General features: G+C 39.4%; 1 protein-coding gene across 7 annotated transcripts in view; it reads left to right on the forward strand.

Moving 5' to 3' along the window:
- The window catches only part of ZDHHC20 (zDHHC palmitoyltransferase 20), a 75,383-nt gene that overhangs the window by 2,425 nt on the left and 47,546 nt on the right, over positions 1–25,412 (forward strand). For all 7 annotated transcript variants that reach the window (XR_015254126.1, XR_015254127.1, XR_015254133.1 and 4 more), the window contains exon 2: positions 22,862–22,888. Coding sequence is in view for 4 of the 7 variants with exons in the window: in XM_086715237.1 (XP_086571363.1) it covers positions 22,862–22,888 (27 nt within the window). In the remaining 3 variants the exon portion in view is untranslated. The remainder of the gene's footprint in view (positions 1–22,861; positions 22,889–25,412) is intronic.

Consider the following 25,412-nt stretch of genomic DNA (forward strand, 5'->3'; position numbering starts at 1 on the left):
AGGAGACATTTTATTCATTCTCTCCTTTAATCCTCAGTATCTCATAGCATAGATGTCTCTACAGATGTAGGAAATGAGACTGAGCACATAGGTCGTCCTTTGGTCACACAGTTGTTGAGTGGCCGTTGTACTGTGATCCACATCTTTATACTCTCCAGGTAACCTTTAGTGAGTCAGTGCAACGATAATTGTTCCATGATTGGGGAAGGGGTTTCGGTGGGGATAAGTCGTTGCCCTTTCTGGAGATCGTAACTTGAGTTAGGCTTTAGGCCCATCCTTTAAAGAGCATACCCCAGGATTTCATGAAGTTACACATCCTGCAACAATTAAGGCCCAGTGCTTGACAAAATTTTAAAATATTCAGTAGTGAAAGGTCTTCCATAGGGCCTGCATTCAATACTTCTAAGTTTGGGACGCCTGGGTGGCTCAGTCAGGTAAGTGTCCGACTTTGGCTCAGATCATGATCTTGTGGTCTGGTGGTTCGAGCCCCACGTCGGGCTCCATGCTGATAGCTAAGAGCCTGGAGCCTGCTTTCGGATTCTGTGTCTCCCTCTCCGCCCCTCTCCCACTCACACTCTGTCCCTCTCTCTCTCAAAATAATAAATAAATATTTAAAAAAATTTTAATACTTCTAAGTTATCTGAGTTTAACTAGGGAGGATTTGGGAGGTGTGCAGTGTCACGGGACTGTGTGGTTGAGCATAAAAGCTCATTCACTTTCATAGTAAAACTATCTTTACTGCTTATATATATTTGTTTTCATAGCACGGACCCTGCCGCTAGAACATATCGCTATATAACTTTGCTTTAAGTTGAGTGAAGTGTGAGTTTTACTTGAGGTGCTGTTTTAGCATTATTTACAATAGCTACACTGCAGAAGTAGCCCAAGTATCCACCAGTTGATGAACGGATAAAGAGGAAATGGTGTATATATACAAGGGAATATTACTCGGTCATAAAAAAGAATGAAATCTTGCCATTTGCAACAACATGGACGGAGCTAGAGACTATTACACTAAATGAAATCAGTTAAAGAAAAATATCATGTGATTTCACTCTTAGGTGGAATTTAAGAAACAAAACAAATGAACAACAGGAAAAAAAAGGCAAACCAAAAAATGGGCTGTTAATTACAGAGAACATAGGGAAGGTAGGTGAGAGGATTGGTAAAGTCGGTGAAGGGAATTAAGAGTACACTTGATGAGCACGGAGTGCTGTATGGAATTGTTGAATCGGCCTGTTTTACACCTGAAACTGATACAACACTAGTATGTTAACTACATGAATTAAAATAAAAAAATAAAGTGCTGTTTTAATAATTTTTATAGAGATTTCTTAGTTCCTGGTAATTTTTTTATCAAACCAGGTGGGAAAGGATGATTGTATCTTTACTGTGTTAATTCATTTAATACTCAGAAGTGAAATAATTTGTCCAGGGTCATACAACCAGTAAGTGGCGTCAAGTGGCTTGGAGCTAGAACCCGTGCTTTTAAAATTAGCTGCTATGCGGGGCGCCTGGATGGGTCAGGCGGTTAAGCCGCCGACTTCGGCTCAGGTCGTGATCTCGCGGTTCTTGAGTTCGAGCCCCGCGTCAGGCTCTGTGCTGATGGCTTGGAGCCTGGAGCCTGCTTCCGATTCTGTGTGTGTGTCTCTCTCTCTCTGCCCCTTACCCGCTCATGCTCTGTCGTGTCTCTCTCTCTCTCTCTGCCCCTTACCCGCTCATGCTCTCTCTCTGCCTCTGAAAAAATGAATAAATATTAAAAAAATTAAAAAAATAAAATTAACTACTATGCAAGAATAGTCTACTTGGTTATCAGGATCTGTACACTGAAGGCAGATTTCAGTCTTATCTATAATATATGTATAGAAGGTAATTTTCTCCTAAAAGGTAGCCGCAGAGGGTTCCTAAATATCTCAGACAATTAAAATGCCTGGCCCACAGGAAGGCAATTGACAAATGGGTTATGAGAGGCCCTCATTCCATCTTAGCCTCTGTAAGTTTCTAATTTTGTAATTCCATACACACACGTATGAAATGTGTAATTCCTGTTACAAGACGGAATAATATTGAGGACAAAATTGAGTAAGAATTAATTAATCGAAGGTGGCCATGTTACAAGGGTGATAAGCAGAGAAATAAGGATCAAGTAATTAGTCATGTCGGTGCTTGGTCTTCAGCTGATTTTCTCCCAAGGCTGATATTTAAACATGAATTTATGGGCAGATTGCCCCATTTTTACACTTTGGTCAAGATGGTTATTTCTGAGGAAAGTGCTAATTCAGGTTCCCAGGGTTTTATCAGGATGTCTCATTCAGGTCAGCTAGAGCTGTTAATAGTAGACGTGTACCTCTTATGTGGCGTGTAGAAGATCTTAGAGCCCAGAGAGATTTTAGAGATGATCTAATCATTCCATTTATTTAACTGATGAAGAAACTACTGCATGGAACAGCTGTGTGGTTTGCCCGAGGATGGATATGCCTCTTTTCTCGGAGAGAAGTGTGTAGAGTAGAAACGTAACCTCTGAGTCTATGTATCTGACATTCCTGTGTCTCCTTCGTAATTTCTTCAAATTTAGAATGAGGCAAGATAAATAGTTGAAATATCAACATTGAGCATAGCTCTTGCCACAGTTGATTCCAGTGTTTTTTATTGATTTCAAAAGAACCAGCTTTTGATTTTTCTTGATTTTATTTTCTATTTCATGGATTTCTTGCCTGATATTTATTATTTCTTTTCTTTCTTTTACTTTGGGTTCCTTTGCTCTTTTTTCTAGGTTTTTTTTTTTTTTTTTTTTTTTTTTCTTTTTAGAGAGTGCGAGCAGGGGAAGGGCTGAGGGGACGGGGGAGAGAGAATCTTAAGCAGGCTCCGTGCCCAGCGTGGAGTCCAAGGTGGGGCTCCATCCCATGACCCTGGGATCATGACCTGAACCAGACTCAAGTTGGACACTCAACCGACTGAGTCACTCAGGTACGCCCCCTCTTTTTCTAGTTTCTTAATATGGAAACTGGAGTCACTGATTTGAGTCCTTTCTTATGTGTTTAGTCTTGGAAATTTACTCCAGATACTGCTTAATTCACATCCCATCAATGCTGATATGTTATACTTTCATTTTCATTCAGTTAAAACAATTTTCTAATTTCACTTTTGATTTCATCTTTGACCCATGGGTCAGGCTAGAACTATGCTAGTTTGCAGTTATTTGAAGATTTTTCCAGATACCTTTTGGTACTGATTTTGAATCAGTTCCATGTGGTTGGAAGACATAACCTTGCATGACACGAGTCTTTATGTACCTGGGCTTGTTTTTTGGCCCAAAATGTGGTCTGTGGTAGAAGCATTTCATCTGCATTTGAGGAAAACGTATTCAGTGTTCAGTCGTGTGTTTTGCTGTTTGCCATTAGGTAGAGTTTTCTATTATGTCATAATGTGCTGTGGATGTCAAGGCAAGTTGGTTGACAGTGTTTTTCAGGTCTCCTATGTTCTTGCTGATTTGCTCTTTGTTCTAGCAATTAATTATTGAGAGAGGTATGACTATAATTACGCATTTGTCTCTCCTTGTAGTTCTGGCAGTTTTCGCTTCATGCATTTTTCAGCTCTGTAATTAGGTACATATAATGTTTGGGATTATTGTGTTCTCTTGGTGAATTGACCCTTTGTCATTATGGAATGACTTTCTTATCCCTGGTATTGTTTGCTTTCAAATCTAGTTTGGCAGATATTAACAGTACCACTAACCTTCCTTGTGATTAGTGTTAGCATGGCAGATCCTTCCCCACCCTTTTAACTTGTTTGTGTCTTTATATTTAAAATGCATTTAAAATGCCTGGTGGCTTAGTCGGTTCAGCGTCCCAACTCTTGATCTCAGGGATGTGAGTTTAAGCCCCACATTGGGCTTCATGTTGGGTGTGATGCCTATTTTAAAAAAAGAATTGAAATGCATTTCCTATAAGCAGCATGTAGTTGGGTTGTTTGTTTGTTTGTTTGTTTTAATTCAATCCAGTCTGAAACGTCTGGCCTTTTTTCCCCTTTTTGGGGGGCGCTTTATAGAGCTAAAATTGACATATAACATTATATTAGCTTCAAGTGTACAACATAATAATTTAAAATATAAATATATTTGACATAATTAAATGATCACTGCAGTAAGTCTGGTTAACATCCATCACCCACATATAGTTAAGTAATTTTTTTGCTTGTGTTGAGAACTTTAAATATAAACTCTCTGAAACTTTCAAATATACAATAATATTATCAACTATAGTCACCCTGCTGTACAATCTATTTTAATTGAGGTGTTTTAACCAGTAACATGTAGTGTGATTATGATGTAGTTAGGTTTAAGTTAGGTAGTCAGGTCATGACCTGAGCCAAAGTCCATGCTCAACTGACTGAGCCACCCAGGCGCCCCTTGAGTTAATTTTTAAATGATTTTTGAGTTTCGGTTTTTTTAAATGATTCTATTTTCTCTCCTTTGTTGGCTTATCAGCTGTAACTGTTATTTTAGTGATTTGCGTTAGGGTTTAGCGCATACATTTTTAAAAATGTTTTTATGGGGGCGCCTGGGTGGCGCAGTCGGTTAAGCGTCTGACTTCAGCCAGGTCACGATCTCGTGCTCCGTGAGTTCGAGCCCCGCGTCGGGCTCTGGGCTGATGGCTCAGAGCCTGGAGCCTGTTTCCAATTCTGTGTCTCCCTCTCTCTCTGCCCCTCCCCCGTTCATGCTCTGTCTCTCTCTGTCCCAAAAATAAATAAATGTTGAAAAAAAATTTTTTAAAAAAATGTTTTTATGTATTTTTGACAGAGAGAGAGAGAGCATGTGCACAAGTAGGGGAGGGGTGAGGGGAGGGGTGGGTACAGAGGATCTGAAGCAGGCTGTGCACTGACAGCAGAGAGCCCGAGGCGGGGCTTGAACTCATGAGCTGTGAGACCAACACCTGAGCTGAAGTCAGATGCTCAACCAACTAAGCCACCCAGGCGCCCCTTAGAGAGTCTAATTTCCATTTGACATCAGTTAATGTGTGTTCAGTTAGATAGAATCATACAGTGAGGGTCTTCAAACTCACTTGAATTGTGTTTGAATATGTTAGAACAAACATCCACAGTAACAATATTAATTAAATTGTAATTACCTGACGTATATTTCAGTAGTCTTCAGGGTTGAAGCCTAGATGAGAATGCTTATTGGTTCTGTATCTGTAGTCTTTGTTTTGGATAATGAAACAATGATTCTTTGAAATTATGCTCATCTTATTTAAGAAAAAATTCTGGCTCCCTATGTCTCATCGCCAGTGGTTGACGTAATTATAGGAAAATTTAAGATGTGATTTAGAATATTTTTAAAAGCCTTCTTATTTTGTTATTTCCTTTTCCTATCTGTTCTCAGATCCTGGAGTGTAGTAATTTTCTATATAACTTGCCTTTTGAAAGCTATAGTGCCCTGCAAGCCTTATTTACATTCTATAATTATCCCAGCCTTCTTTCCTTTTTTTTCTTTTTCTAAAGAACAGATTTTTTTTTCTTTTCACTGCTAGTGAATTAATCTGTTCTTATGTTATTCTCTGTTGAGACCAGAAAGCAAACTGGTCAGAGAGAGCTCTATAAACAAGTATCCAAAAAAAAAAAAAAAAAAAAGGCCAAAAAACAAAAACAGCCCAACCCAAATGAACAAAAAGAGCTCTTTTTTTTTTTTTAATGTTTATTTATTTTTGAGAAAGAGAGAGACAGAGCACGAGCAGTGGAGGGGCCAAGAGAGAAGGAGACACAGAGTATGAAGCAGGCTCTAGGCTCTGAGCTGTTAGCACAGAGCCCAATGCAGGGCTTGAACTCACAAATTGGGAGATCATGACCTGAGCCAAAGTCAGATGCTCAACCAACTGAGCCACCCAGGCGCCCTCAGAAAGAGCTTTTATATATTCTTTTATATAAACTGATCCTTTGCGTCTTCACTGGTTTCTTATAAGACAGGAGATACGAAGGAGAAGGTACCGGACAACTTAGAAACCAAGGCAGACTGTTTGGAAGAGGGTGATGCCCTAGTGATACAAATAAAACTTTCCTTCTCCCCTGGCCTCTTCTAGTTTGTGACACAGAAGATAGAGCATGTATCTTTCTTTGTCTCTCTTTGTCCTTGTCTCTCTCTCTCTCCCCTGAACCAGCTCTTCCTGTCCTAGCTCAGTAAATGAGTTTCATCTTTCTCGTTTCTTGGTTGACAAATCATCCCATATCCAATTAATCAGCAAATCCTGGCATTAAATCTGCCTGCTGACCATCACTCCTGCCACTATATTCATTCAAGCCACCATAAAATCTCTGTCTTGTGAAGCAGATTGAAAAACAGGATTCCAGCAATTTGCACCTCCTTTCGTCAGGATAGGGAGTCTTTGCCTGCCCGGTGAGTCTGGGTTTGGCGTTGTACTGGCTTTGATCAATAGAATGTGATAGAAGTGATGTGTGAGATTTGGACCCGAGGCATCAAGACAGCATGCCTCTCCTGTCTCAGCTCTTTGAAACCAGTTGCCTTAAGGGAGGTCAGACTCTATGGAGAGAGAGGCCCAGCCAAGATGAGCTAAGTGCCAAAGGCCCTGATGTGTGAATGAGACCATCTTAGACTCTCCTGCCCCAGCTGAGCTGCCAGTTGACTGTAACGAGCAGGAGAACAGTCCAGCTGATCATAGCCTGAACTGCTAACCCCCACGATTCCTGGAAATAATACATGGTGGTTTTTTAAAGCCATTGAGTTATCGGTGGTTTGTTACATCATTGTAGTACTCTACGTTTTTGGCGCTCTCTCCTCACCCCGTACCCCGTCCATTCTCCACACAGCAGCCAGAATAACTCCTTGAAAATCAATACCACATTCGTCACTCCTCTTCTGAAAACCTCGGCTGGCTTCCTGTCTTGTTCAGTGGACTACCTAAGGTCCCTACCATGGCCTCCTCCCCTCACGACTTCTCCGACATAATTTCCTCTCCATTCCTCCTTTGTTTCGACAGCTGCTACACGCTGGCCTCCTGGCCATACTAATACTTGTTGGATGATCTTCATAAATTATTTAACCTGCCTGTGCTTGTTGCCATGCTATAAAATGGAATAATACCGGTCTTGCAAAATAATGTAAAGTTTTTAGCAGAGCAGGCTTTCAAATATTACTGGAGGTGGGGCAAAGATTTAAGTAGCCACTAGCGTATTTTTTCTTGTCTTCCTTTTTTGGGCAGTTTTCTTTGTTTCTTTATTTTTAGTTTTTTAGAATGTTTATTTATTTATTTTGAGAGAGAGGGAGAGAGAGCACCAGCAGGGGTGGGGGGCAGAAAGAGGGAGAGGGAAGATCTCAGGCAGTCTCCATGCAGCCAGCGCAGAGCCTGACATAGGGCTCAGTCACACAAACCGGGAGATCATGACCTGAGCCAAAACCAAGAGTCTGATGCTTAACCAGGTGGCCACCCAGGCGCCCCGTGTTTCTCTATTTTTAATTCTTAGAGTTTTTATCCCTTCCTCCCTCTGGCTTCAGTGAATGAAAGAGCACTTTCTTACAGTCTTTTTTAATTCTTAATTGACTGTATCTGAAGATCATATTGCAAAAGCGTGTGCCTATCTGGCATGAGCGGGTGGGGGGGAGGGGGAGTATGCTTAGAGAGGGGGTCCTCCACGTCACATGGGACTTTAAGAAGATTGATACCTGGCACTGTTCTTGCAGGTGTATGAGCTACACAGATTTAGGTGTTGCTGAGATACGCAGCACATCGTCTTTAGGGGATGGGCCTCTCCACTGAACTCAAGTAGTAGGTCCCAAGTAATGGTGATGATGCTTTGATGGAAAACAGGTCTCTCTAAAGTTGAGATCCACACGCCTTGATGATAAAAGATCATTTAAAATTATTTTTAAAACATTTCTGTTCTCCGTGTCCTCTCACTTCTTCCAATGCTTCGTTACACTTACTAATGTGAACGTAGGCCCACCCAGTTGGAATCATAGGAGGAGACATTTTTATTAGCGTACTAATTGGACAACATATAAAACTAAGTATGAACTTATTAAATGTGAAGTCTTCAGGGAAGCTTTTTAAACTAATTGCATGAAAAGGATATCATCAGCACCTGGAGGAATTAATAACACCGAAATGTTATTTTTGCACATGTGGATCGCATATATCACTGGTGTGAATTTACGCTGATTGTTTCTTGTTCCTGGTACTGTATGATTCTTATTTTTCTGTGGATAAGTGGTATACTTTTTACAAGTATTAAAAAAGGAGAAGTGAGGGGTCATGGCTATGAGAAATACCATGTACACATATGCAGTAGCTTCCTAACAGTCCCCCCCTCAAATGTCAGCAGGAATCATTAAAAATCCGAGGCAAGATGATTACTTCTGTGTCCAGCACCCTCCAGTGGCTTTCCTCTTTGCTCCTCACGAAATCCAACGTTCTTTCTGTAGTCCGTCAGGCCCTAAGTGTTCTGGTCTGCCACTGATTTTGACTCCTCTCTTCCTTTGCCCGCTTTGCTTCAGCCAAACAGGCCTCCTTGCTTTTTACCTGTCAGACCACGCACGTCCCACCTGAGGACCTTTGGACTTCCTTCTCTTTCTGCTTGGGATGCTTTCCTCCCAGATTCCGAAGGGCTGCTTGTCTCCATCTAGGTTTCTTTCAGAATACTCAACTGTCAGAGAGGCTTTGCTGACTACGCCATGGAACATAAGTACTTCCTCTTTCACTTTCTTACCCTGCGTTGTTTTTCTTCATGGCGCTTACTGCTGCTTAATGTAGTTATTTATGTTTCTCTCCTGAGTAATATGTTCACTGCTTTATTTCCAGAACCTAAAAACAGGTCCTGCTTAATATGTACTCAGATATTTGTTGACTGAGTGAATTGATTATATAGCACCAATTCCCATGCTAGTAGAAGAGAGAGAATTGAATGTATTCACATAGGAGATAGCTCACAATTAATCTTGAATACAGATATGCCCCCGACCTTAAGAATATCTCCGTGTTGGTTTTGTCATTTAACAAACATTAAGTGCGTATAGTGTTCTCGGTGCCGTATTTGGCACTGGGAATACAAAGATGTATAAATGTGCAAGGTCAAATGCACTTGTACTTCATACGGTAGTTCTTTAATATCACAGTGCTCATTTGCATATTACAAGTTTCCGTTTTAAATGCCGGTGTAATTAACAGTGTTGTATTAGTTTCAGGTGTTCAGTGTAGTGATTCAGCAGTCCCATAGACTTCGCATCTCTCATCAGCATAAGCGTCCTCTTAATCCCCTTCCCCTGTTTCATCCACCACCCACCTCCCCTCTGGTAACCATCAGTTTGTTCTCTGTAGCTAAGAGTCAGTTATTTTTGGTTTGCCTTTGTTCGTTTGTTTTGTCTTTTAAATTCCACAGATGAGTGAAACCATGCGCTATTTGTCTTTCTCTGACCGACTTATTTCACATAGCGTTGTACCCTCTGGATCCATCCGTGTTGTTGCAAATGGCAAGGTTTCATTCTTCTTTATGGCTCAGTAATATTCCATTGTAAATATATAGCACAGCTTCTTTATGCATTTATCTGTCAACACTTGGGTTGCTTCCATAGTTGGTTATTGTAAATAATGCTGCAGTAAACATAGGGGTGCACATATCCCTTCAAGTTAGCGTTTTCATATTCTTTGAGTAAATACCCGGTAGTGCAGTTCCTGGATCATAGAGTCGCTCTATTTTTAATGTTTTCAAGAACCTCCGTCTTCCACAGTGGCTGTACCAGTTTGCATTTCTACCATCAGTGCACAAGGGTTCCTTTTTCTCTACTTCCTCACCAATGCTTGTTTCTTAAGTTTTTGGTTTCAGCCATTCTGACAGGAGTGAGATAATCTCTCGTTGTGGTTTTGATTTGCATTTCCTTGATCATTAGTGACGTTGAGTACATCTTCCTGTGTCTGTTAGACAAATGTGTGTCTTCTTGGACAAATGTCTCTTCATGTCTTCTCCCATTTTTAATTGCATTATTTGTTTTTTTGGTGTTGAGTTGTAGAAGTTCTTCATATAGTTTGGATATTAACCCTTTATTGTATAGGTCATTGGCAAACATCTCCCATTCGGTAGGTTTTTTAGGTTGTTGATTGTTACCTTTGCTATGCAGAAGCTTTATATTTTGATGTAATCCCAATAGTTTATTTTTGCTTTTGTTTCCCTTGCCTCAGGAGACACATCTAAGAAGTTGCTGTGGCCGATGTCAAAGGTTACTGTCTTTGCTCTTTTATGGTTTCAGGTCTCATATGTAGGTCTTTGATCCATTTTGAATTTATTTTTTGTGTGTAAGAAAGTCATCCAGTTTCTTTTGCATGTGGCTGTCCAGTTTTCTCAGTGCCATTTATGAAGAGATTGTCTTTTTCTGATTGGATATTCTTTCTTGCTTTGTTAAAGATTATTTGACCATAGAATTAGGAATTTCCTTCTGGGCTCTGTATTCTTTTCCATTGATCTATGTGTCTGTTTTTCTGCCAGCACTATGCTGTTTTGATCACTACGGCTTCGTAATATAACTTGAAGTCTGGAATTGTGATAACTCCAGTTTTGTTTCTTATTTTTTCAAGATTTTTTTTGGCTATTTGGGGTCTTATGTGGTCCCATACAAATTATAGGATTGTTTGTCCTAGTTCTTTGAAAAATGCTGTTGGTATTTCGATAAGGATTGCATTAAATGTGTAGATTGCTTTGGGTAATAATAGATATTTTTTAACAATATGTGTTCTTCCAGTCTACGAGTATGGAATGTCTATTTTTTTGTGTCATCTTCAATTTCTTTCATCAGTGTTTTATAGTTTTCAGAGTACAGGTCTTTCACCTCTTTTGTTAAGTTTATTCCTAGATATTTTATGCATATTACAAGTTTTAAGAAGCCCTGCCATAACCAAGTCAGTAACTGTTTCACCCAGTATTTTTCTAAACTTTTGCCGTAGAATTCTTTTTTCATGAAATACCTATTTAAATTCTTTTAGACTTGTTGATCTTTGGGAACAAAGCTACCAGTAGTGGTGATGGGGGTGGAGGGTGGGGAGCACATCACTTCTGAAAAGACTGTGCCTCTGGAAAAAGTGGTATTACAGTACATCCGGGAGGTAGTAGCTAATTTCTTCTACTTACCTTTTGTTATTAAATTCATCATTTAGGAAGAAAAGTCATTATTGCTGTAGATGATGAAGAGCTATTTGAAAAATGCCAACATCTATTTCTAATTTTATGTATTTTTTAAGGTTTATTTATTTATTTTGAGAGAGTGAGAGAGAGAATGAGTGCTAACAGAGGAGGGGCAGAGAGAGAGGGAGAGAGAGAATCCAAAGCAGACTCTGCACTGTCAGCACAGAGCCCAATGTGGGTCTTGAACTCACAACTGTAAGAACATGACCTGAGCTGAAATCAAGAGTCGGATGCTTAACTGACTGAGCCATTGAGATGCCCCTATTTCTCATTTTAAAAAAAGACTCGATAAAATAGTAATAAATGACTTTTGGACAAAATTACGCACATACAAAATACTTGATCACGTTCTGCTAAAACCAGGAACAAGTAAGATGCTTTGTTACCATGGCCATTGCTGTGTACCATTGTACTGTATTGACAAAATCAACTGCTATATTCAATCGAGAAAATAATTAGAAGCATAAGACATTGGAAAGGAATAGAAAAAGCTACTTCTCTGTGTAGCTGATGTGATAGTATATGTTGAAAAGCCAAGAGGATCAGTAACAGCAGAACACTGAAACCAAAAGAATTGAGTAAAATTAGCAAACAAAAACCCAATAGTTTCTGTATATACATAATAATTTGTTTGAAAACATAGTGGAAGAAAAGTCTCCTTTTCCACTAACATCAAAAAGATAAAATACTTAAGAATAAACTTAAGAAATATGCCAAATCTGTAAGGGGTAAACATTCTTGAAAAACACAAAAGTAGACTTAAATAAGTGGAAAGACATTTCATATTTCATGTTCATGAATAGAATAACTCAACATTACAGAGATTTCTGATCTCCTCAAGTCAATATATAAATGAATTAATTCCATTCTCAACAAAGTTGTCTTTTTTCTGGCACTAGATAAGTCGATCCTAAAAGTCATTGGGAAAAACAAACAAGAAAGAACCAGGAAACCTCTGAAGAAGAGTCATAAAGAGGGCAAACCCCACCAGATTTTAAACTACAAAACCTCTATAATTAAATCTGTTGAGGGGAGCCTGGGTGGCTCAGTCAGTTGAGTGTCTGACTCTTGATTTCGGGTCAGGTCATGATCTCATGGTTAATGGGATCAAGCCCCACATCGGGCTCTGGGCTGACAACATGGAGCTTGCTTGGGATTCTCTCTCTTTCTCTCTCTCTGCCCTTCCCTTGCTCATGCACCGTGCGTGCGCTGTCTCTCTTAAATTAAAAAAACCTGTTGGGGTAAGGGGGTTATTTGAGAACTCACTCTACTGTCCCTTCAGTTTTGCTCTGAACCTAAAGCTGTTCTAGAAAATAAAGCCTTAAACAATTGTATGGTATGGTGCGTGGATAGAAGTATTGGCCAATGGAGCAGACTAGAATGTCCACAAATAGTAATTATAGAAATGTAGGACATGATAAAAGTAGCATCTCAAGTCACAGAGGAACAGATGGGACAACTGGGTAGATATTTGGTGAGAGATAAAATCTAGTCCATACCTCACATGATACTCCAAGAATAAACTACAAATTGATAAAATCTTATTTTTTCTTTTCTTCTATTTCAACATTTTAATTTTATTAATTTTTTTAATGTTTATTTATTTATTTTGAGAGACAGCAAGAGCTGAGGAGGGGCAGAGAGAGAGAGAGTGAGGGAGAGCGAGAGAGAAAATCCCAAGCAGGCTCCACACTGCCAGCACAGAGCCCGATGGAGGGCTTGATCTCACAAACCGTGAGATCATGACCTGAGCCAAGATCAAGAGTTGGATGCCTAACCGCCTGAGCCAGCCACCCAGGCGTCCTGAAACTTTTAATTTCAAAGTAATTTCAGACTTGTGAAAAATAGTCCGAAGGATTTTCATATGTCCTTCACCCTGATTCCCTGAATGTTATTATTTGCTGCACGTTCTTTGTCATTGTCTCTGAAACAGTTTGAGAGTAAGTTGCAGATATAACGTCCCTTCACCGATACTTCAGTGATATTTTCTAAGAAAAAGTTTGTTCAAACTTCTGTAACAGCACCGCAGACCAGGTGGCTTATAAACAACAGAAATTTATTTCTCAGAAGGCTGGGAAGTCCAACATCAGGCACCACAGATTTGTTGTCTGGTGAGGGCCCACTTACTGGTTCATAGATGGCCATCTTTTCACTATATCGTCACGTGGCAGAAGGGACAAAGGATTTCTCTGAGATCTCCTATGAGGGCACTAATCCCATTCTCGAAGGCCTCACCTTTATGACCTAATCACCTCCCAAAGGCCCCATCTTCAAAAAATCTATGAATTGGGCGGGGGGGGGGGGGGGGGACACAAACTTCCATCCGCAGCAAAGAACATTTTCTTACATAGTATCAGCATACAGTTCACAAAATCAGGAAATTAGCGTTGATAAAATACTACCCCAGTCTATAAGCCTTATTCAGATTTCACCAGGTACCCCACTAATCCCTTTTGCTCCACAGTCCGGCCTAGGATCACACTGCAGGTAGTCTCCTGTCTCTTAGTGTCTTTTCATCTGGAAGAGTTGCTCAGTATTGCTTTCTCTCTCATGACCGTAACAGTTTTGACGAGGACAGGCTTCCTCTGCGGAAGGCCCCTTAAATTAGGTGGTGTTTCCTCACGATTAGATTCAAAGCGCATATTTTTAGCAGGAGTACCCCAGAGTGACGCTGTGCCATTGATTGTACCATGTCTCGGATGTTAACTTCAGTTACCACTTCAGGCGCTTCAGGCCAAGTTTCTCCATCCCGTAAAGGTACAGCGTTTCTTTGTAATTAATAAGTAGACTCAGACGTACCACACAGATCCTTCGAGGAAACGCTTGCCGCTCAGTTGTGTCAGCTTCTGGCTGTCAGCTCTGTCAATGTGACTAACTGCACACACGGTCACACCTTCCTGTGCCAGCCTGCATCCATCCCGTGTCTGAGTGAGAAGGGGCCGCCTGCTCTAGAGCTCTCTGTAGTCGGCCAAGGTTTTGAGAAGCCTGTGCCACGGTTGGATTTCTCCTTAGTACACGGCCTGTAGCCCGCACGGTGTCTCGGCATCTGACTCCAGATGGGTGTCTTTGTGGGCAAATACCTTGAGACTCTGTAATCTGTTCTCGTATTGTCCCGGATTTGGCCGGGAGGAGCCCCTTCAACTTTTCCATGTTCTTTCAACATGTCGCCATCATTTATCCTTTCCTGACTTTCTGGCGACACAAGATTTTTCAGGCTTATCTGATACTTTTCCCCTTTCAAAATGGGCCACATTTGAATGTAAAAAATGAAAACATTCAAGTACTGGAAGGAAACATGGGTGGATGGCCTTATAAGCGGGGAGTGAGGAAAGCCCAATAGAAAAAAAAAAAAGTGCATAAGTGACAGAAACAGTTGTGGGGAAAGGATGGAAGGAAGGGACTGGCTCATAAACATATGAAAAGATGCTTATTCTCCTGTAGAAGAAAACGCAAAGTAAAATCACCCTGTGATACAAAACGTTTAGAAACACTGTATTGGGTCGATGGTGGAAAAACATGCAGTCTCCAGCATTGCTGAGAGGGGTACAAAATGGAACAACCCTTCTAACAGGGATTTGGGGAAACCAGGCAGATTTACTTTTGGTCCAGCAATTTCATTATCAGTAATCGACACTGAGAATAAACTTCCACAAATAAACAACACATGCATAAGGTTATTCATTGCCACATTGTTTGTAACAGTAGAGGTTGGAGACTGCCCAAGTGTCTATCAATAGAGCCCTGATTGTAGAACTGGAACACCCACACAATGGAATACTGTGCACTGCTTTAAAACACAAACAATGATTGTCTCTATGTACTAATGTGCAGTGATTTCCAGGGTGTGTTAAATGAGAAAAGCAAGATGCAGAATAAATATGTAAAGGAAGAAATTAGAAATACATTTTTATTTGTTTACTTTGCTAAAAGAAATATGATAAAGGAGGCTCATAAAAATGACTACCTGGAGTGAGAGGGTGAGGAAGGAAAGCTAGGTCTTTCTGAGTACCTTTTTGTGTAGTTTTGACTTTTAAGCCATTTATATTTTTTGCATATTCAAAAAATAAAATTAAACAGGAGGCAAAAGCAAACTGTAAAGTTTGGGACCATGACACAAATAACTTAATTTTACGTAAAATTGATACTATACACAGGAAAGAATCGTTTCAAGTGGCTTTTGGATATTGTACTCCTTCGTGGGATATAGTTTAAAGCCAAAACGAAGCAGAATTTTAAAACTACAAAGAAACCGTAAACTAGTATGCCGTTTTTAAACTATTTTGTTTATATTTTAGGATGAGCTGAGTAAGTAAATTAATTAGGAACTAAGATTTTCACTGTACATAAATGCAAAGAGATACAAATATAATGCCAAGAAAATTAAGGAAAAACTTCATAATGTTCTATTTGAATTGGAAGTATCAATGTGAATATAAATATGGATTTGTAACACTATTTCAGTCATCCCAAAGGGCCTAAAAGCAATGAAACTCCAGTGGCTATGAGCACCCCTAGTATTCAACACTTGGTTTCCAAATACTACTAAAAGGAACCAATGCAGGCACCATGGCTGGCTGGGTCCATAATGCATGCCACTCTTGATTTGGTGGGGGGGTATGGGTAGGGGTCGTGAGTTCAAGACCCACATTAGGGTTAGAGCCTACTTAAAAAAAAAAAAAGAACCAGTGCCCCTTGGAGAAATGGCTAATTTCAGGTCTGCAGGAGGGAAGATGTAAAGTGAGCCCTGGGACATCTTGTGCTAGACAGCAAAGACGTGCTCAGAGACTAACGGGGCCCATTCAGGAGGTTGCAGGGGTCCCTCGGAAGAGCATTGGCCAAAGACGAGACAGTTTGAGCCTTAAAAAGAATGAGGGTAGCCAATAATGGCATATTAAATAAAAATCCATAAGTTTGTTCATTGATATTCAAAAAGAGAAAATTTGAATTTATTTGCTAACAGTGGAGTTGCATGTTATATCAACATTCTGTTCTGAAAGTGGGTAAAGGGCAATAATTAAGTTTTTGTGCTGCCTTTTTCGGAAGCTCTAGTTAATCACTAGTTGAAAGCGCTTTATAGAAGAATGCCTGCTTAAAAGTGTAGAAATAAATAAAAGAGGGTTTTTAATGGTAATTTTCAAATTCTACAAAATAATTGATTCGTCAGCGGATATTAACACCATTCGGGGAAACGTGTTGGGTGAAGAAGATATTCACATATTGTTAACTTTTACCCCACAAAAGACTTCATGATTGTTAAGTGAAAAATGTGCCTTCTCAAAGGAGAGGCTTGGTGGTTGCTACCTTGTCAAGTGATCCAAGTGTGGCAGAGTGACAAACTTCAATAATATACCTCCTGATCCCAGAATACTTCAGATCTGATTATTCTTGTCCATTCTCTCCCTCCCACCCCCAAATTACATTGAAACCTTTACACTTGGAGCAGAATAATAGGAAGAGGAGTTTGGGGTAGGGGATAGAGTATGAAGTTGAGGACACCAAAAAGAAACAGACAAATCCGGTACATTTCATAAGGTGTCTGGCCTATTCTTTTCATTACTTATTTATTTTCAGAGAGGAAGAGGGAGAGTGCCCATGGGAGAGCAGGGGAGAGGGGCAGGGGAAGAGAGAGAATCTTTCTTTTAAAAAATTTTTTTAACGTTTATTTATTTTTGAGACAGAGAGAGACAGAGCATGAGCAGGGGAGGGGCAGAGAGAGAGGGAGACACAGAATCCGAAACAGGCTCCAGGCTCCGAGCCGTCAGCCCAGAGCCCGACGCGGGGCTCGAACTCACGGACCGCGAGATTGTGACCTGGCTGAAGTCGGACGCTCAACCGACCGAGCCACCCAGGCGCCCCGAGAGAAAGAATCTTAAGCAGGCTCTGTGCTAAGCTTGGGGCTCAGTCCTATGACCCTGGGATCGTGACCTGAGCTGAAATCAGGAGTCGGATGCTCAACCACCCCAGGCACCTCTGGTCTGTTCTTTTCAAAGAGTCACTGTCCTGAGATTCTGGGAAGGTGATGGTGCATTATTTTTGAGTCTCCCGGAGCACAAAAACATTCGACAACTTGAAGAATATCTATGGCAAAACCCGTTTGCTAGACAATGGGAATGAGGGTTAGACAACCAGAGTGACTGCAGGGGTCTCAACTTAAACTCTGATATGAACGTTAAAGACGTCTGTTCTTAGAGACCTAAGACCTGCAAGCAAAGGCAATAAGGAAAAGGGACTATAGTTTGTAATTGGGTATACGCTGCAACATGTAGCTATAGTAGAGCTATTAGGAAATGGACAGCAGTGTGAAAAAACTATTTAAATGCGTAATCATATTTTCAGTAATCATATTGGTCTCATTATCGAAGTTGTTGGGTGGGCAATATGGGATAAAGTAAATGAGTAATAAGGGGCGCCTGGGTGGCTCAGTCAGTTGAGCATCCAATTTCAGCTCAGGTCATGATATCGTGGTTGGAGAGTTCGAGCCCTGCGTTGCACCCGCTGCTGTCAGCACAGAGCCAGCATCAGATCCTCTGTCTTCCTCTCTCTCTGCCCCTCCTCTGCTTGCTCTCTCTCTCTCTCTCTCTCTCTCAAAAATAAGCATTTAAAAAAATAAAATGAGTAATATAGGATATCCTAATTCTTCATCCTGTCTTTGAGAACCAGGATTCTCAGTTCTTAAAAAAAAAAAAGTACAATTACAAGACAAATGATAAAAACTTTGTAGACTTGAATTTGAATTTGAATTATTAGTATGAACTCATGAGATGTTTTACTTAAAAAAAAGCATGTATATGCATATACATAGATAGTAGGGAGAGGAAAACCGTTAATAGACATCATATATGTAGAAAATCCCAAGGAATATACAAAAATACTACTAAAAACTAATAAGTGAATGTAGCAAGTTCATAGGATATGATGCAAGATCACTAAACAAAACTCAGCTATATTTCTAACTAATAAGAATTAGAAATTGAAATTTTTTAAAAGCACTATTTATAATCACATCAAAAACATTAAACACCTTAGGGATAAATGTAACAAAATACATACAAGATTTTGTGTATTGATGAGATAAAATCTAAAACGAAGAGATGCGCTGTGTCCACGGAACGGAAGACTGATTATTACAAAGATGTCCGTTCTTTCCAAATTGATCTATGGAGTCAACACCAAGCCAACCAAAATCCCAGCAGGCATTTTTTTTTTTAAAGAAATCAGTAAGATAAGTTTAGAATTCATATGGAAGTGCAAAGGACCTAAAATAGCCAAAACACCTTTCAAAAAGAAGAAGTTGGAGGACTCACGCTGTCTGATTTCAAGATTTACTAAGAGCTACATATAATCAAGTGAGTGTGGTATTGGGGTAAGATTGGTCACATATACATCAATAGGCAGAATAAGAGTTCAGAAACAGACCCTTACACATATTAATTATTTACTTTTTAAAAAATGTTTATTTATTTTTGAGAGAGACAAAGCATGGGGGAGGGGCAGAGAGAGGAGACAGAGGATCTGAAGCGGTTTCTGCACCAACAGCAGAGAATCTGAGCCATGAGATCATGACGTGAACCAAAGTCGGATGCTTGACCAACGGAGCCACGTCGATAACACCCATTAATTTAATTTTTAATTAGTTTTTTAATCAAAAGTTTCAAGGCAATTCAACAGGGAAAGGATAGTTTCAGCTAAAAAGATTGGAACTGTTGGCCACCTAAATGCAATAAAATTTATTTCAGCCCTGTTCATACCATCTTTTTTATACCCGAATTTTTAAAATCAGCTTTTAAAATTGATTACAGACCTAAATGTAAAGCCTGTATAACCTCAAGAAAGAAATATATGAGCAAGTCTTTGTGTCCTCTGGTTGGTAAAGATTTGCTAAGTAGGGCCCAAAGCATGAACCATATAAGAAAAAAAATGATAAATTAGGCTTCATCAAAATAAAATATTTCTGCTCTTTAAAACTCACTGTTTTACTGTGTTTCTTTAAAAAATAAATAAAACTCACTGTTAAATAAGTGAAAAGATAAAATATGGGCTAGATGGAAATATTTGCACAATATATTGGTTAAAGGACTATATCTAGGATATATAAGGAGCCTACAGTTCAATAATAAAGGAAATAATGATTAAAATGTGGCCAACAATTTCAACACACAACTTCACAAAGAAGTGTAGGACTGGCCAATAAGCATGTAAAAAGATATTCAGCATCAGTAGTCTTTAGGGAAACACGAAATCACAATGAGGTATCACTATATATTTTTTAGAATAGCTGCGAGTTTAAAGATGGACAGTTCCAAGTGTTGATGAGGGTGTGAAGCAACTTGTAACATACATTTTTGGTGGGGAATGTAAAACAACACAGCCACTTTTGAAAGCGGTGTGGCTGTGTCTGATAAAGTTAAACAGAGCTCCAGCAATCTCGTATCTAATATTTTACCCAAGTAATGAAAATATATGTCCACCCAAAGGTTTGTATGTGAGTATTCATAGTAGCCAAAAACCAAAAGCAAATGTCTTATCAGCTGGTAAATGGATAAATAAGTTGTGGGACCTCCATACAATAGAATACTACTCTGCAGTAAAAAGAAACAAATTGGAATTTCCAGTTCTGGGACGAGTGAATACACACTCTTACTGTTCTTCCTGCTAAGTACAACGAAAACCCCTGGATATTGTACGGAGGGCGCCTGGGTGGCTCAGTCGGTTGAGCGTCCGACTTCAGCTCAGGTCATGATCTCACAGTCTATGAGTTCAAGCCCCGCGTCAGGCTCTGTGCTGACAGCTCGGAGCCTGGAGCCTGCTTCAGAATCTGTGACTCCCTCTCTCTCTGTCCCTCCCCTGCTCACAGTCTGTCTCTATCTCTCTCTCTCTCAAATAAATAAACATTAAAATAATAATAATAATAATAATAATAAATCCCTGGAACATAAACAAACATAAGATGCTGAAGTGTGGAGAGAGAAAGGCAGATCAGCTGAGGACCTCGGTGCCTGAGGAATGATACTGAGGCAAACTCCCTGCTTCACGTGTCCCATCCTGCATGCTAGAGAAGCTGCCAACCTGGAAGCACCAGTGGGCACAGACAGAAAAACCCCAAGAAAGCTGGTTTTCTTTAGCCAAACCAGGAGAAGGGCAACCTAGGAAGACAAACTAGACAGTAACTGGCCCTGCTCCAGCCAAAAACCATGGAAAAACTACACTCTGTCCCCACTTTCTCCAGCAGAGGCTGAGCGTGGGCTTAGACTTCCCCCTGGCCCAGCTTTCACAAGGAAACCCTCTTGTATCTCCTCCCCCACTTTCCTACTGGGGCCGTAACAGAGCAGGTGAAGGCTTGGGCAGTTGGTAGATGTCCATTCCCACGGGGCAGGAATGAAGCATCCGTCCCCATGGTATCAGTGGAGGCTTGTGGGGAGCCCTCGTGTAGATCTTGCCCAGTTCTTATGTCCATCCATAGGAATGTTATCTTTTTAGGTGGCTTTATAAATAAAAGTTTTATTCACTTATAATTTCTACAGAGTGATTGCACGTATGTTGGGAAAGCTCTGATTTCTGTATACCACTACCACCTTCGTTTATGGTTGTTTCTCCGTTGGTTTTCTTTGGCTGTGAAGGCATGTAGTCTTACAATATACAACTAGTGATACATTTGCTTCTTTTCCATTTGTATACCACTAATTTATTTCTCATAATTGTGTGGCTTGCATAGTGCTTCCTAATCATTTCACATCAGGACAGTATTGAAAATTATATTCTTAGTGTATATTAGCATAAATGGGGAATGCTCTGTGAGGCCAGGGGGGACCAGCCCAGGATCTAACTACTCCGCTGTTCTACCTGATTGATCTGAGCTGGGTTGAGAAGAAGCCCTATGCCTCTCTACAACAATGCTTTAAAAAAAATCATGAACTTGCTTATTTTGTTCCTGAATGTTAGTGGGAATACTTCTCTCGTGTTTCTCATTAGTTATGCTGGTTTGGGGATCGAAGTAGATATATTTTAGTTTATTAAGGAGGTGTCCAGGTACTTCTCTCTTTTATCAACAGATTTTAGTCCAAAATGGTTATTGAATTAACAAATATTTCTTAAGCATTGCTGCTGTATGCCAGGCTTTGGAACTAAAACAATGAATAAGGTGAGAGACACTATAGGACAGAATACAAGTCCAAGGAGGCTTGAGCTACACTACATGTACTAGTTTTGCGACTTTAGCCAAGTCACTTAAATATTTTGAGCTTTAGCTTACTTGTCTGTAAAATACAGTTAATAATAATTTTTAGGGTTGTTAATCTAAGACATGATTCCACACCTGTGCAGTCCAGTAGAGTGAGACAGACATATCACCAAGTAATTGCAAAAAAAATGGCGTGGCATGGTAGAGATGAAAGAGTGAGCAGTGATGATAGAAAGGAGTGTCTGCTCTGCCTAAAGAGGGACTCCGGAAGGCTTTACAAAGGAGGTAGTATTTAAACTGTGCCTTGGAGTGTGAGTTGGAGAGGCACACAGCACACGTGAAACTGCTTGATACATTTAGGAAACTGCTGTTTGTTCAGGATAATTAGACCACAGGTATGGGCAAATGACAGACTGGAGAGGTAGATCACAGAGGGCCTGTGGTTGCTACCCTGAAGATCTTGGACTTTATTCCGAAGGCTGCTGGGAAGTGTTAAAGAATATTCAGCCATCAAATTTGCTGGTGGTGAGGTGTGTTGAAACTGATAGTTGAAAGTGTCTTTAAGCCATTATGTTTGAAGAGGGCCTGAAATTAGGTAATGGGAAAAATTGAAAGGAGGTGACAGATTTGAAGAGGCTTAGGTAGTAGAATTAACAGGACCTAAAAGCCATTGGACTACCTGGAGAGAAGGAATAAATAGCAATTCCCAGGGTTTTAGGCTAGAGATAAAAAGCACTCTAAAAACTATAGGGATGGGTTCCTTTCCTTTTTTCTATAGAAAAAGACAAATTGTCTTGAGTATAGTTTTCACAAAGTTTAGTAAGGTACATCCCAGACTGATTACGTAAATATGAGTGCCATAGAGGAGAGTCCTATTTATTCCGTACGTGGCATTAAGGAAAGAGCTAAAGAAAACATAACTGTATACATATTGATAGGTTTGAAAGTAACAAAGGTCTGAAAAAAATTCTAATGTGATTGGTTGAGGAGAAAAAAAATTTTATGTTTAGCATTTTAGTGTTTTTAAAGTGTGCAGTCTTCTCATATGTGGAACTTGAGAAACTTAACAGAAGACTATGGGGGAGGGGAAGGGGAAAAAAAGTTACAAACAGAGAGGGAGGGAGGCAAACCATAAGAGACTCTTAAATACAGAGAACAAACAGAGGTGAAGAGGGGTGGGGGAGAGGGGAGAATGAGTGATGGGCATTGAGGGGGGCACTTGTTGGGATGAGCCCTGGGTGTTGTATGTAAGTGATGAATCATGGGAATCTACCCCCAAAACCAAGAGCACACTGTATACGCTGTATGTTAGCCAATTTGACAATAAATTATATTTAAAAAAATAATAAAAAGTGTGCAATCTTGAATTTGCATTAGTGTTCACATATTGTAACTAAATTTTATTTTTGTGAAAAAGATATTAGGATGAATAGTTGCTCTGAAATAAAATTTATGTACAAAATGTTTAAAGTATATTATTTATTCACTATTTTTCTTCTATTCTAGTTACTCTCTCTGGAAATGGAGAAAACGGTAAGGCAATTTAAGTCTCAATTTAAGTTGAATATTTATGGTATCGTAATTGCAACCCGCTTGCTTTTATTTAGCGATGACTATATGTGTTTTTGTTTTCAGAAATAAAATCTATGTTTTTAAAGTTTAAGTAGGAGATACAGTATTGTGTTTATTCGTATTCATTCGATATCTTTTCATTTGTGGTGTTTATATAAATTGGAGTAGCTGTTATTTTGTAAGGCACCTAGTACCCAAACTTCTTTGATATATTTATGTACATATTTATGCCTTGTATGTTCTTCAGAACTCTTGACAGTAGTACTTCAAAGATTTTTTTTCTTTTTTTTTAATGTTTAGCTAGTTATTTTAGAGGGACAGAGAGAGCTTGAGTGGGGGAGGGGCAGAGGGAGACAGAATCCCAAGCAGGCTCCACCCTCAGCATGGAACTGACACAGGGCTTGGTCCCAGGACCGCAAGATCATGACCTGAGCCAAAATCAAGAGTCAGGTGCCCAACCAACTGAGCCATCCAGGCACCCCCAAAGATTTTTAATATCCGTTCTAGCTAGGGTTGAAGAGGGGATTTTGTTTCATGACGCCCACATTTTACTGATGGTTCTCTTGATAATGTGTTTGTTAAAAATAATGCTTTACTGCTCACAGACATCTTACAAAATAACCAGACTAAATTTGTGAATTGTATTACGAGTTTATTTTGAATGGGAATTCTACTTTTTGTAACAACTAGTCAACGAGATAATGCCTAGAGGGAAAAATCATTGCTCAGTATTTCACCAGGATAAAAGAAAATAAGTTATTGAAATCAAATTTCAAAAATAAAATTTGATTTGAGATACAAAATCCAGAGGATTTCTAAAACAGTTGAACAGTTAGAAATTACTGATAAATACTTATTCTTATTGGAAAGAATTAGGCATTAAGCATGTAGATCTCAAGTTGCCTTTGACTCTAATTTGTCAGTTCTAGCCAGGGTTGGAGAGGAATATAGACTTCCCCTTGGTAGGCTTGATTTTCTTCCTTTAAATCAAAACTGTTTTCTACATGTGATAGCACAGATACAGAAAACAGAGAAATTTCTGAAGTATTTATAAAAGAACATCTAACTTATTATTTCTTGGGGCTAGTTTACCCATGTCTTTCAAAGATTCTTTTGATGGCGTTTTTTTTTGTTTGCTTATTTGTTTGTTTTTTTAAATTCACTTACAGGTGATTTTTGAATCAGATTTTTTGATTTATAGATTTTTTTTTTGCTTTTATTTAATTTGCTTAGTTAACTAAGATTTTACTTTGTTACTTCTGACCAATGGTTTATAGCATATATATGTGACCAGAAGTTTTCTTACTAACAATCACATTATTTCTAATTTATTTAAAAGCAGTATTTCATCAGGGCGCCTGGGTGGCTCAGTCGGTTGAGCGTCCAATGTCGGCTCAGGTCATGATCTTGTGGTTCGTGAGTTCAAGCCCCATGTTGGGCTCTGTGCTGACAGCCCAGAGCCTGGAGCCTGCTTTGGATTCTGTGTCTCCTTCTCTCTCTGCCCCTCCCCTGCTTGTGCTCTGTCTGTCTGTCTGTCTCTCTCTCCCTCCCTCTCAAGATTAAAAATAAACATAAATAAATAAAAGCAGTGTTTCATTACATTAGAATGTGATAATTTCCATTTGTTAAGAACTTATTATATTTCAGGCATTATGCTAAGAGATTTATCTGTTTTGTTCTTTTAGCTGAGGGTTGAGATTTTTTAAAGCAGAAACCATTTTCTGTGGAGAGCAGAAATACTCTAAAAATATATTAAATGTCTTTAAAAATATTTTGAGAGTATATTGTTTCATATGCTGACCTTAGTTGTAAGTAACTAAATGATTAAGAAGTTTAAAGTACCTCAAGGTTACCATTTATCTCAAAGCTATACAGTAGTATACAGACGAAGATTGACAAATTTGATTGAATATGGAGGCCAGGCAAAAATATAAAGAAGTGAAGCAAGCTAAGTAAAAATAATACTGCAGACTCAGTAAATGCCTCACTGTTCATATAACAGTAGGAGACTGAGCTCCAGTATACTTTTCCAAAGGAAAGTCAAATGAAGGAATAATAATGAATCCATTGGGTAGACCATGGGGTTCAACCTGAAGGGAGCAGAGATTTTCAGAAACCAGAATTTTCAATGAGGGTGACAATCAGTTTTAGTGGACGTTGAAAAGAAAGCAAATTTGAAGATAGATGGGAGTTGTGGGAAAGATTTTATCTTGGCATCAGATGTTGGCTCTGAAATCGGATGTTAACTACTAAGATGGTGGGTAAAATGAAGGAAAATATACTTTTGGAAAATATGACGTAATGAAAAGAACCTTGGATTTTTGTCAGGCGGATGTGGGTTTGAATTCTGGCTTTATCATTTACTAAGTGACATTGGGCAAGATACTAAATTCTCTGAGCCTCAGGTTTCACGTTTATAAACTGAAAGAACACCTTCCAGGACTATAGGGAGGGTTAGAAATAAGGTATACATTATATACCTTCA

The sequence above is a fragment of the Puma concolor genome, chromosome A1, assembly GCF_028749965.1.
Source record: "Puma concolor isolate L17-30 chromosome A1, mPumCon1.1.hap2, whole genome shotgun sequence".
Taxonomy (NCBI): Eukaryota; Metazoa; Chordata; class Mammalia; order Carnivora; family Felidae; genus Puma; species Puma concolor.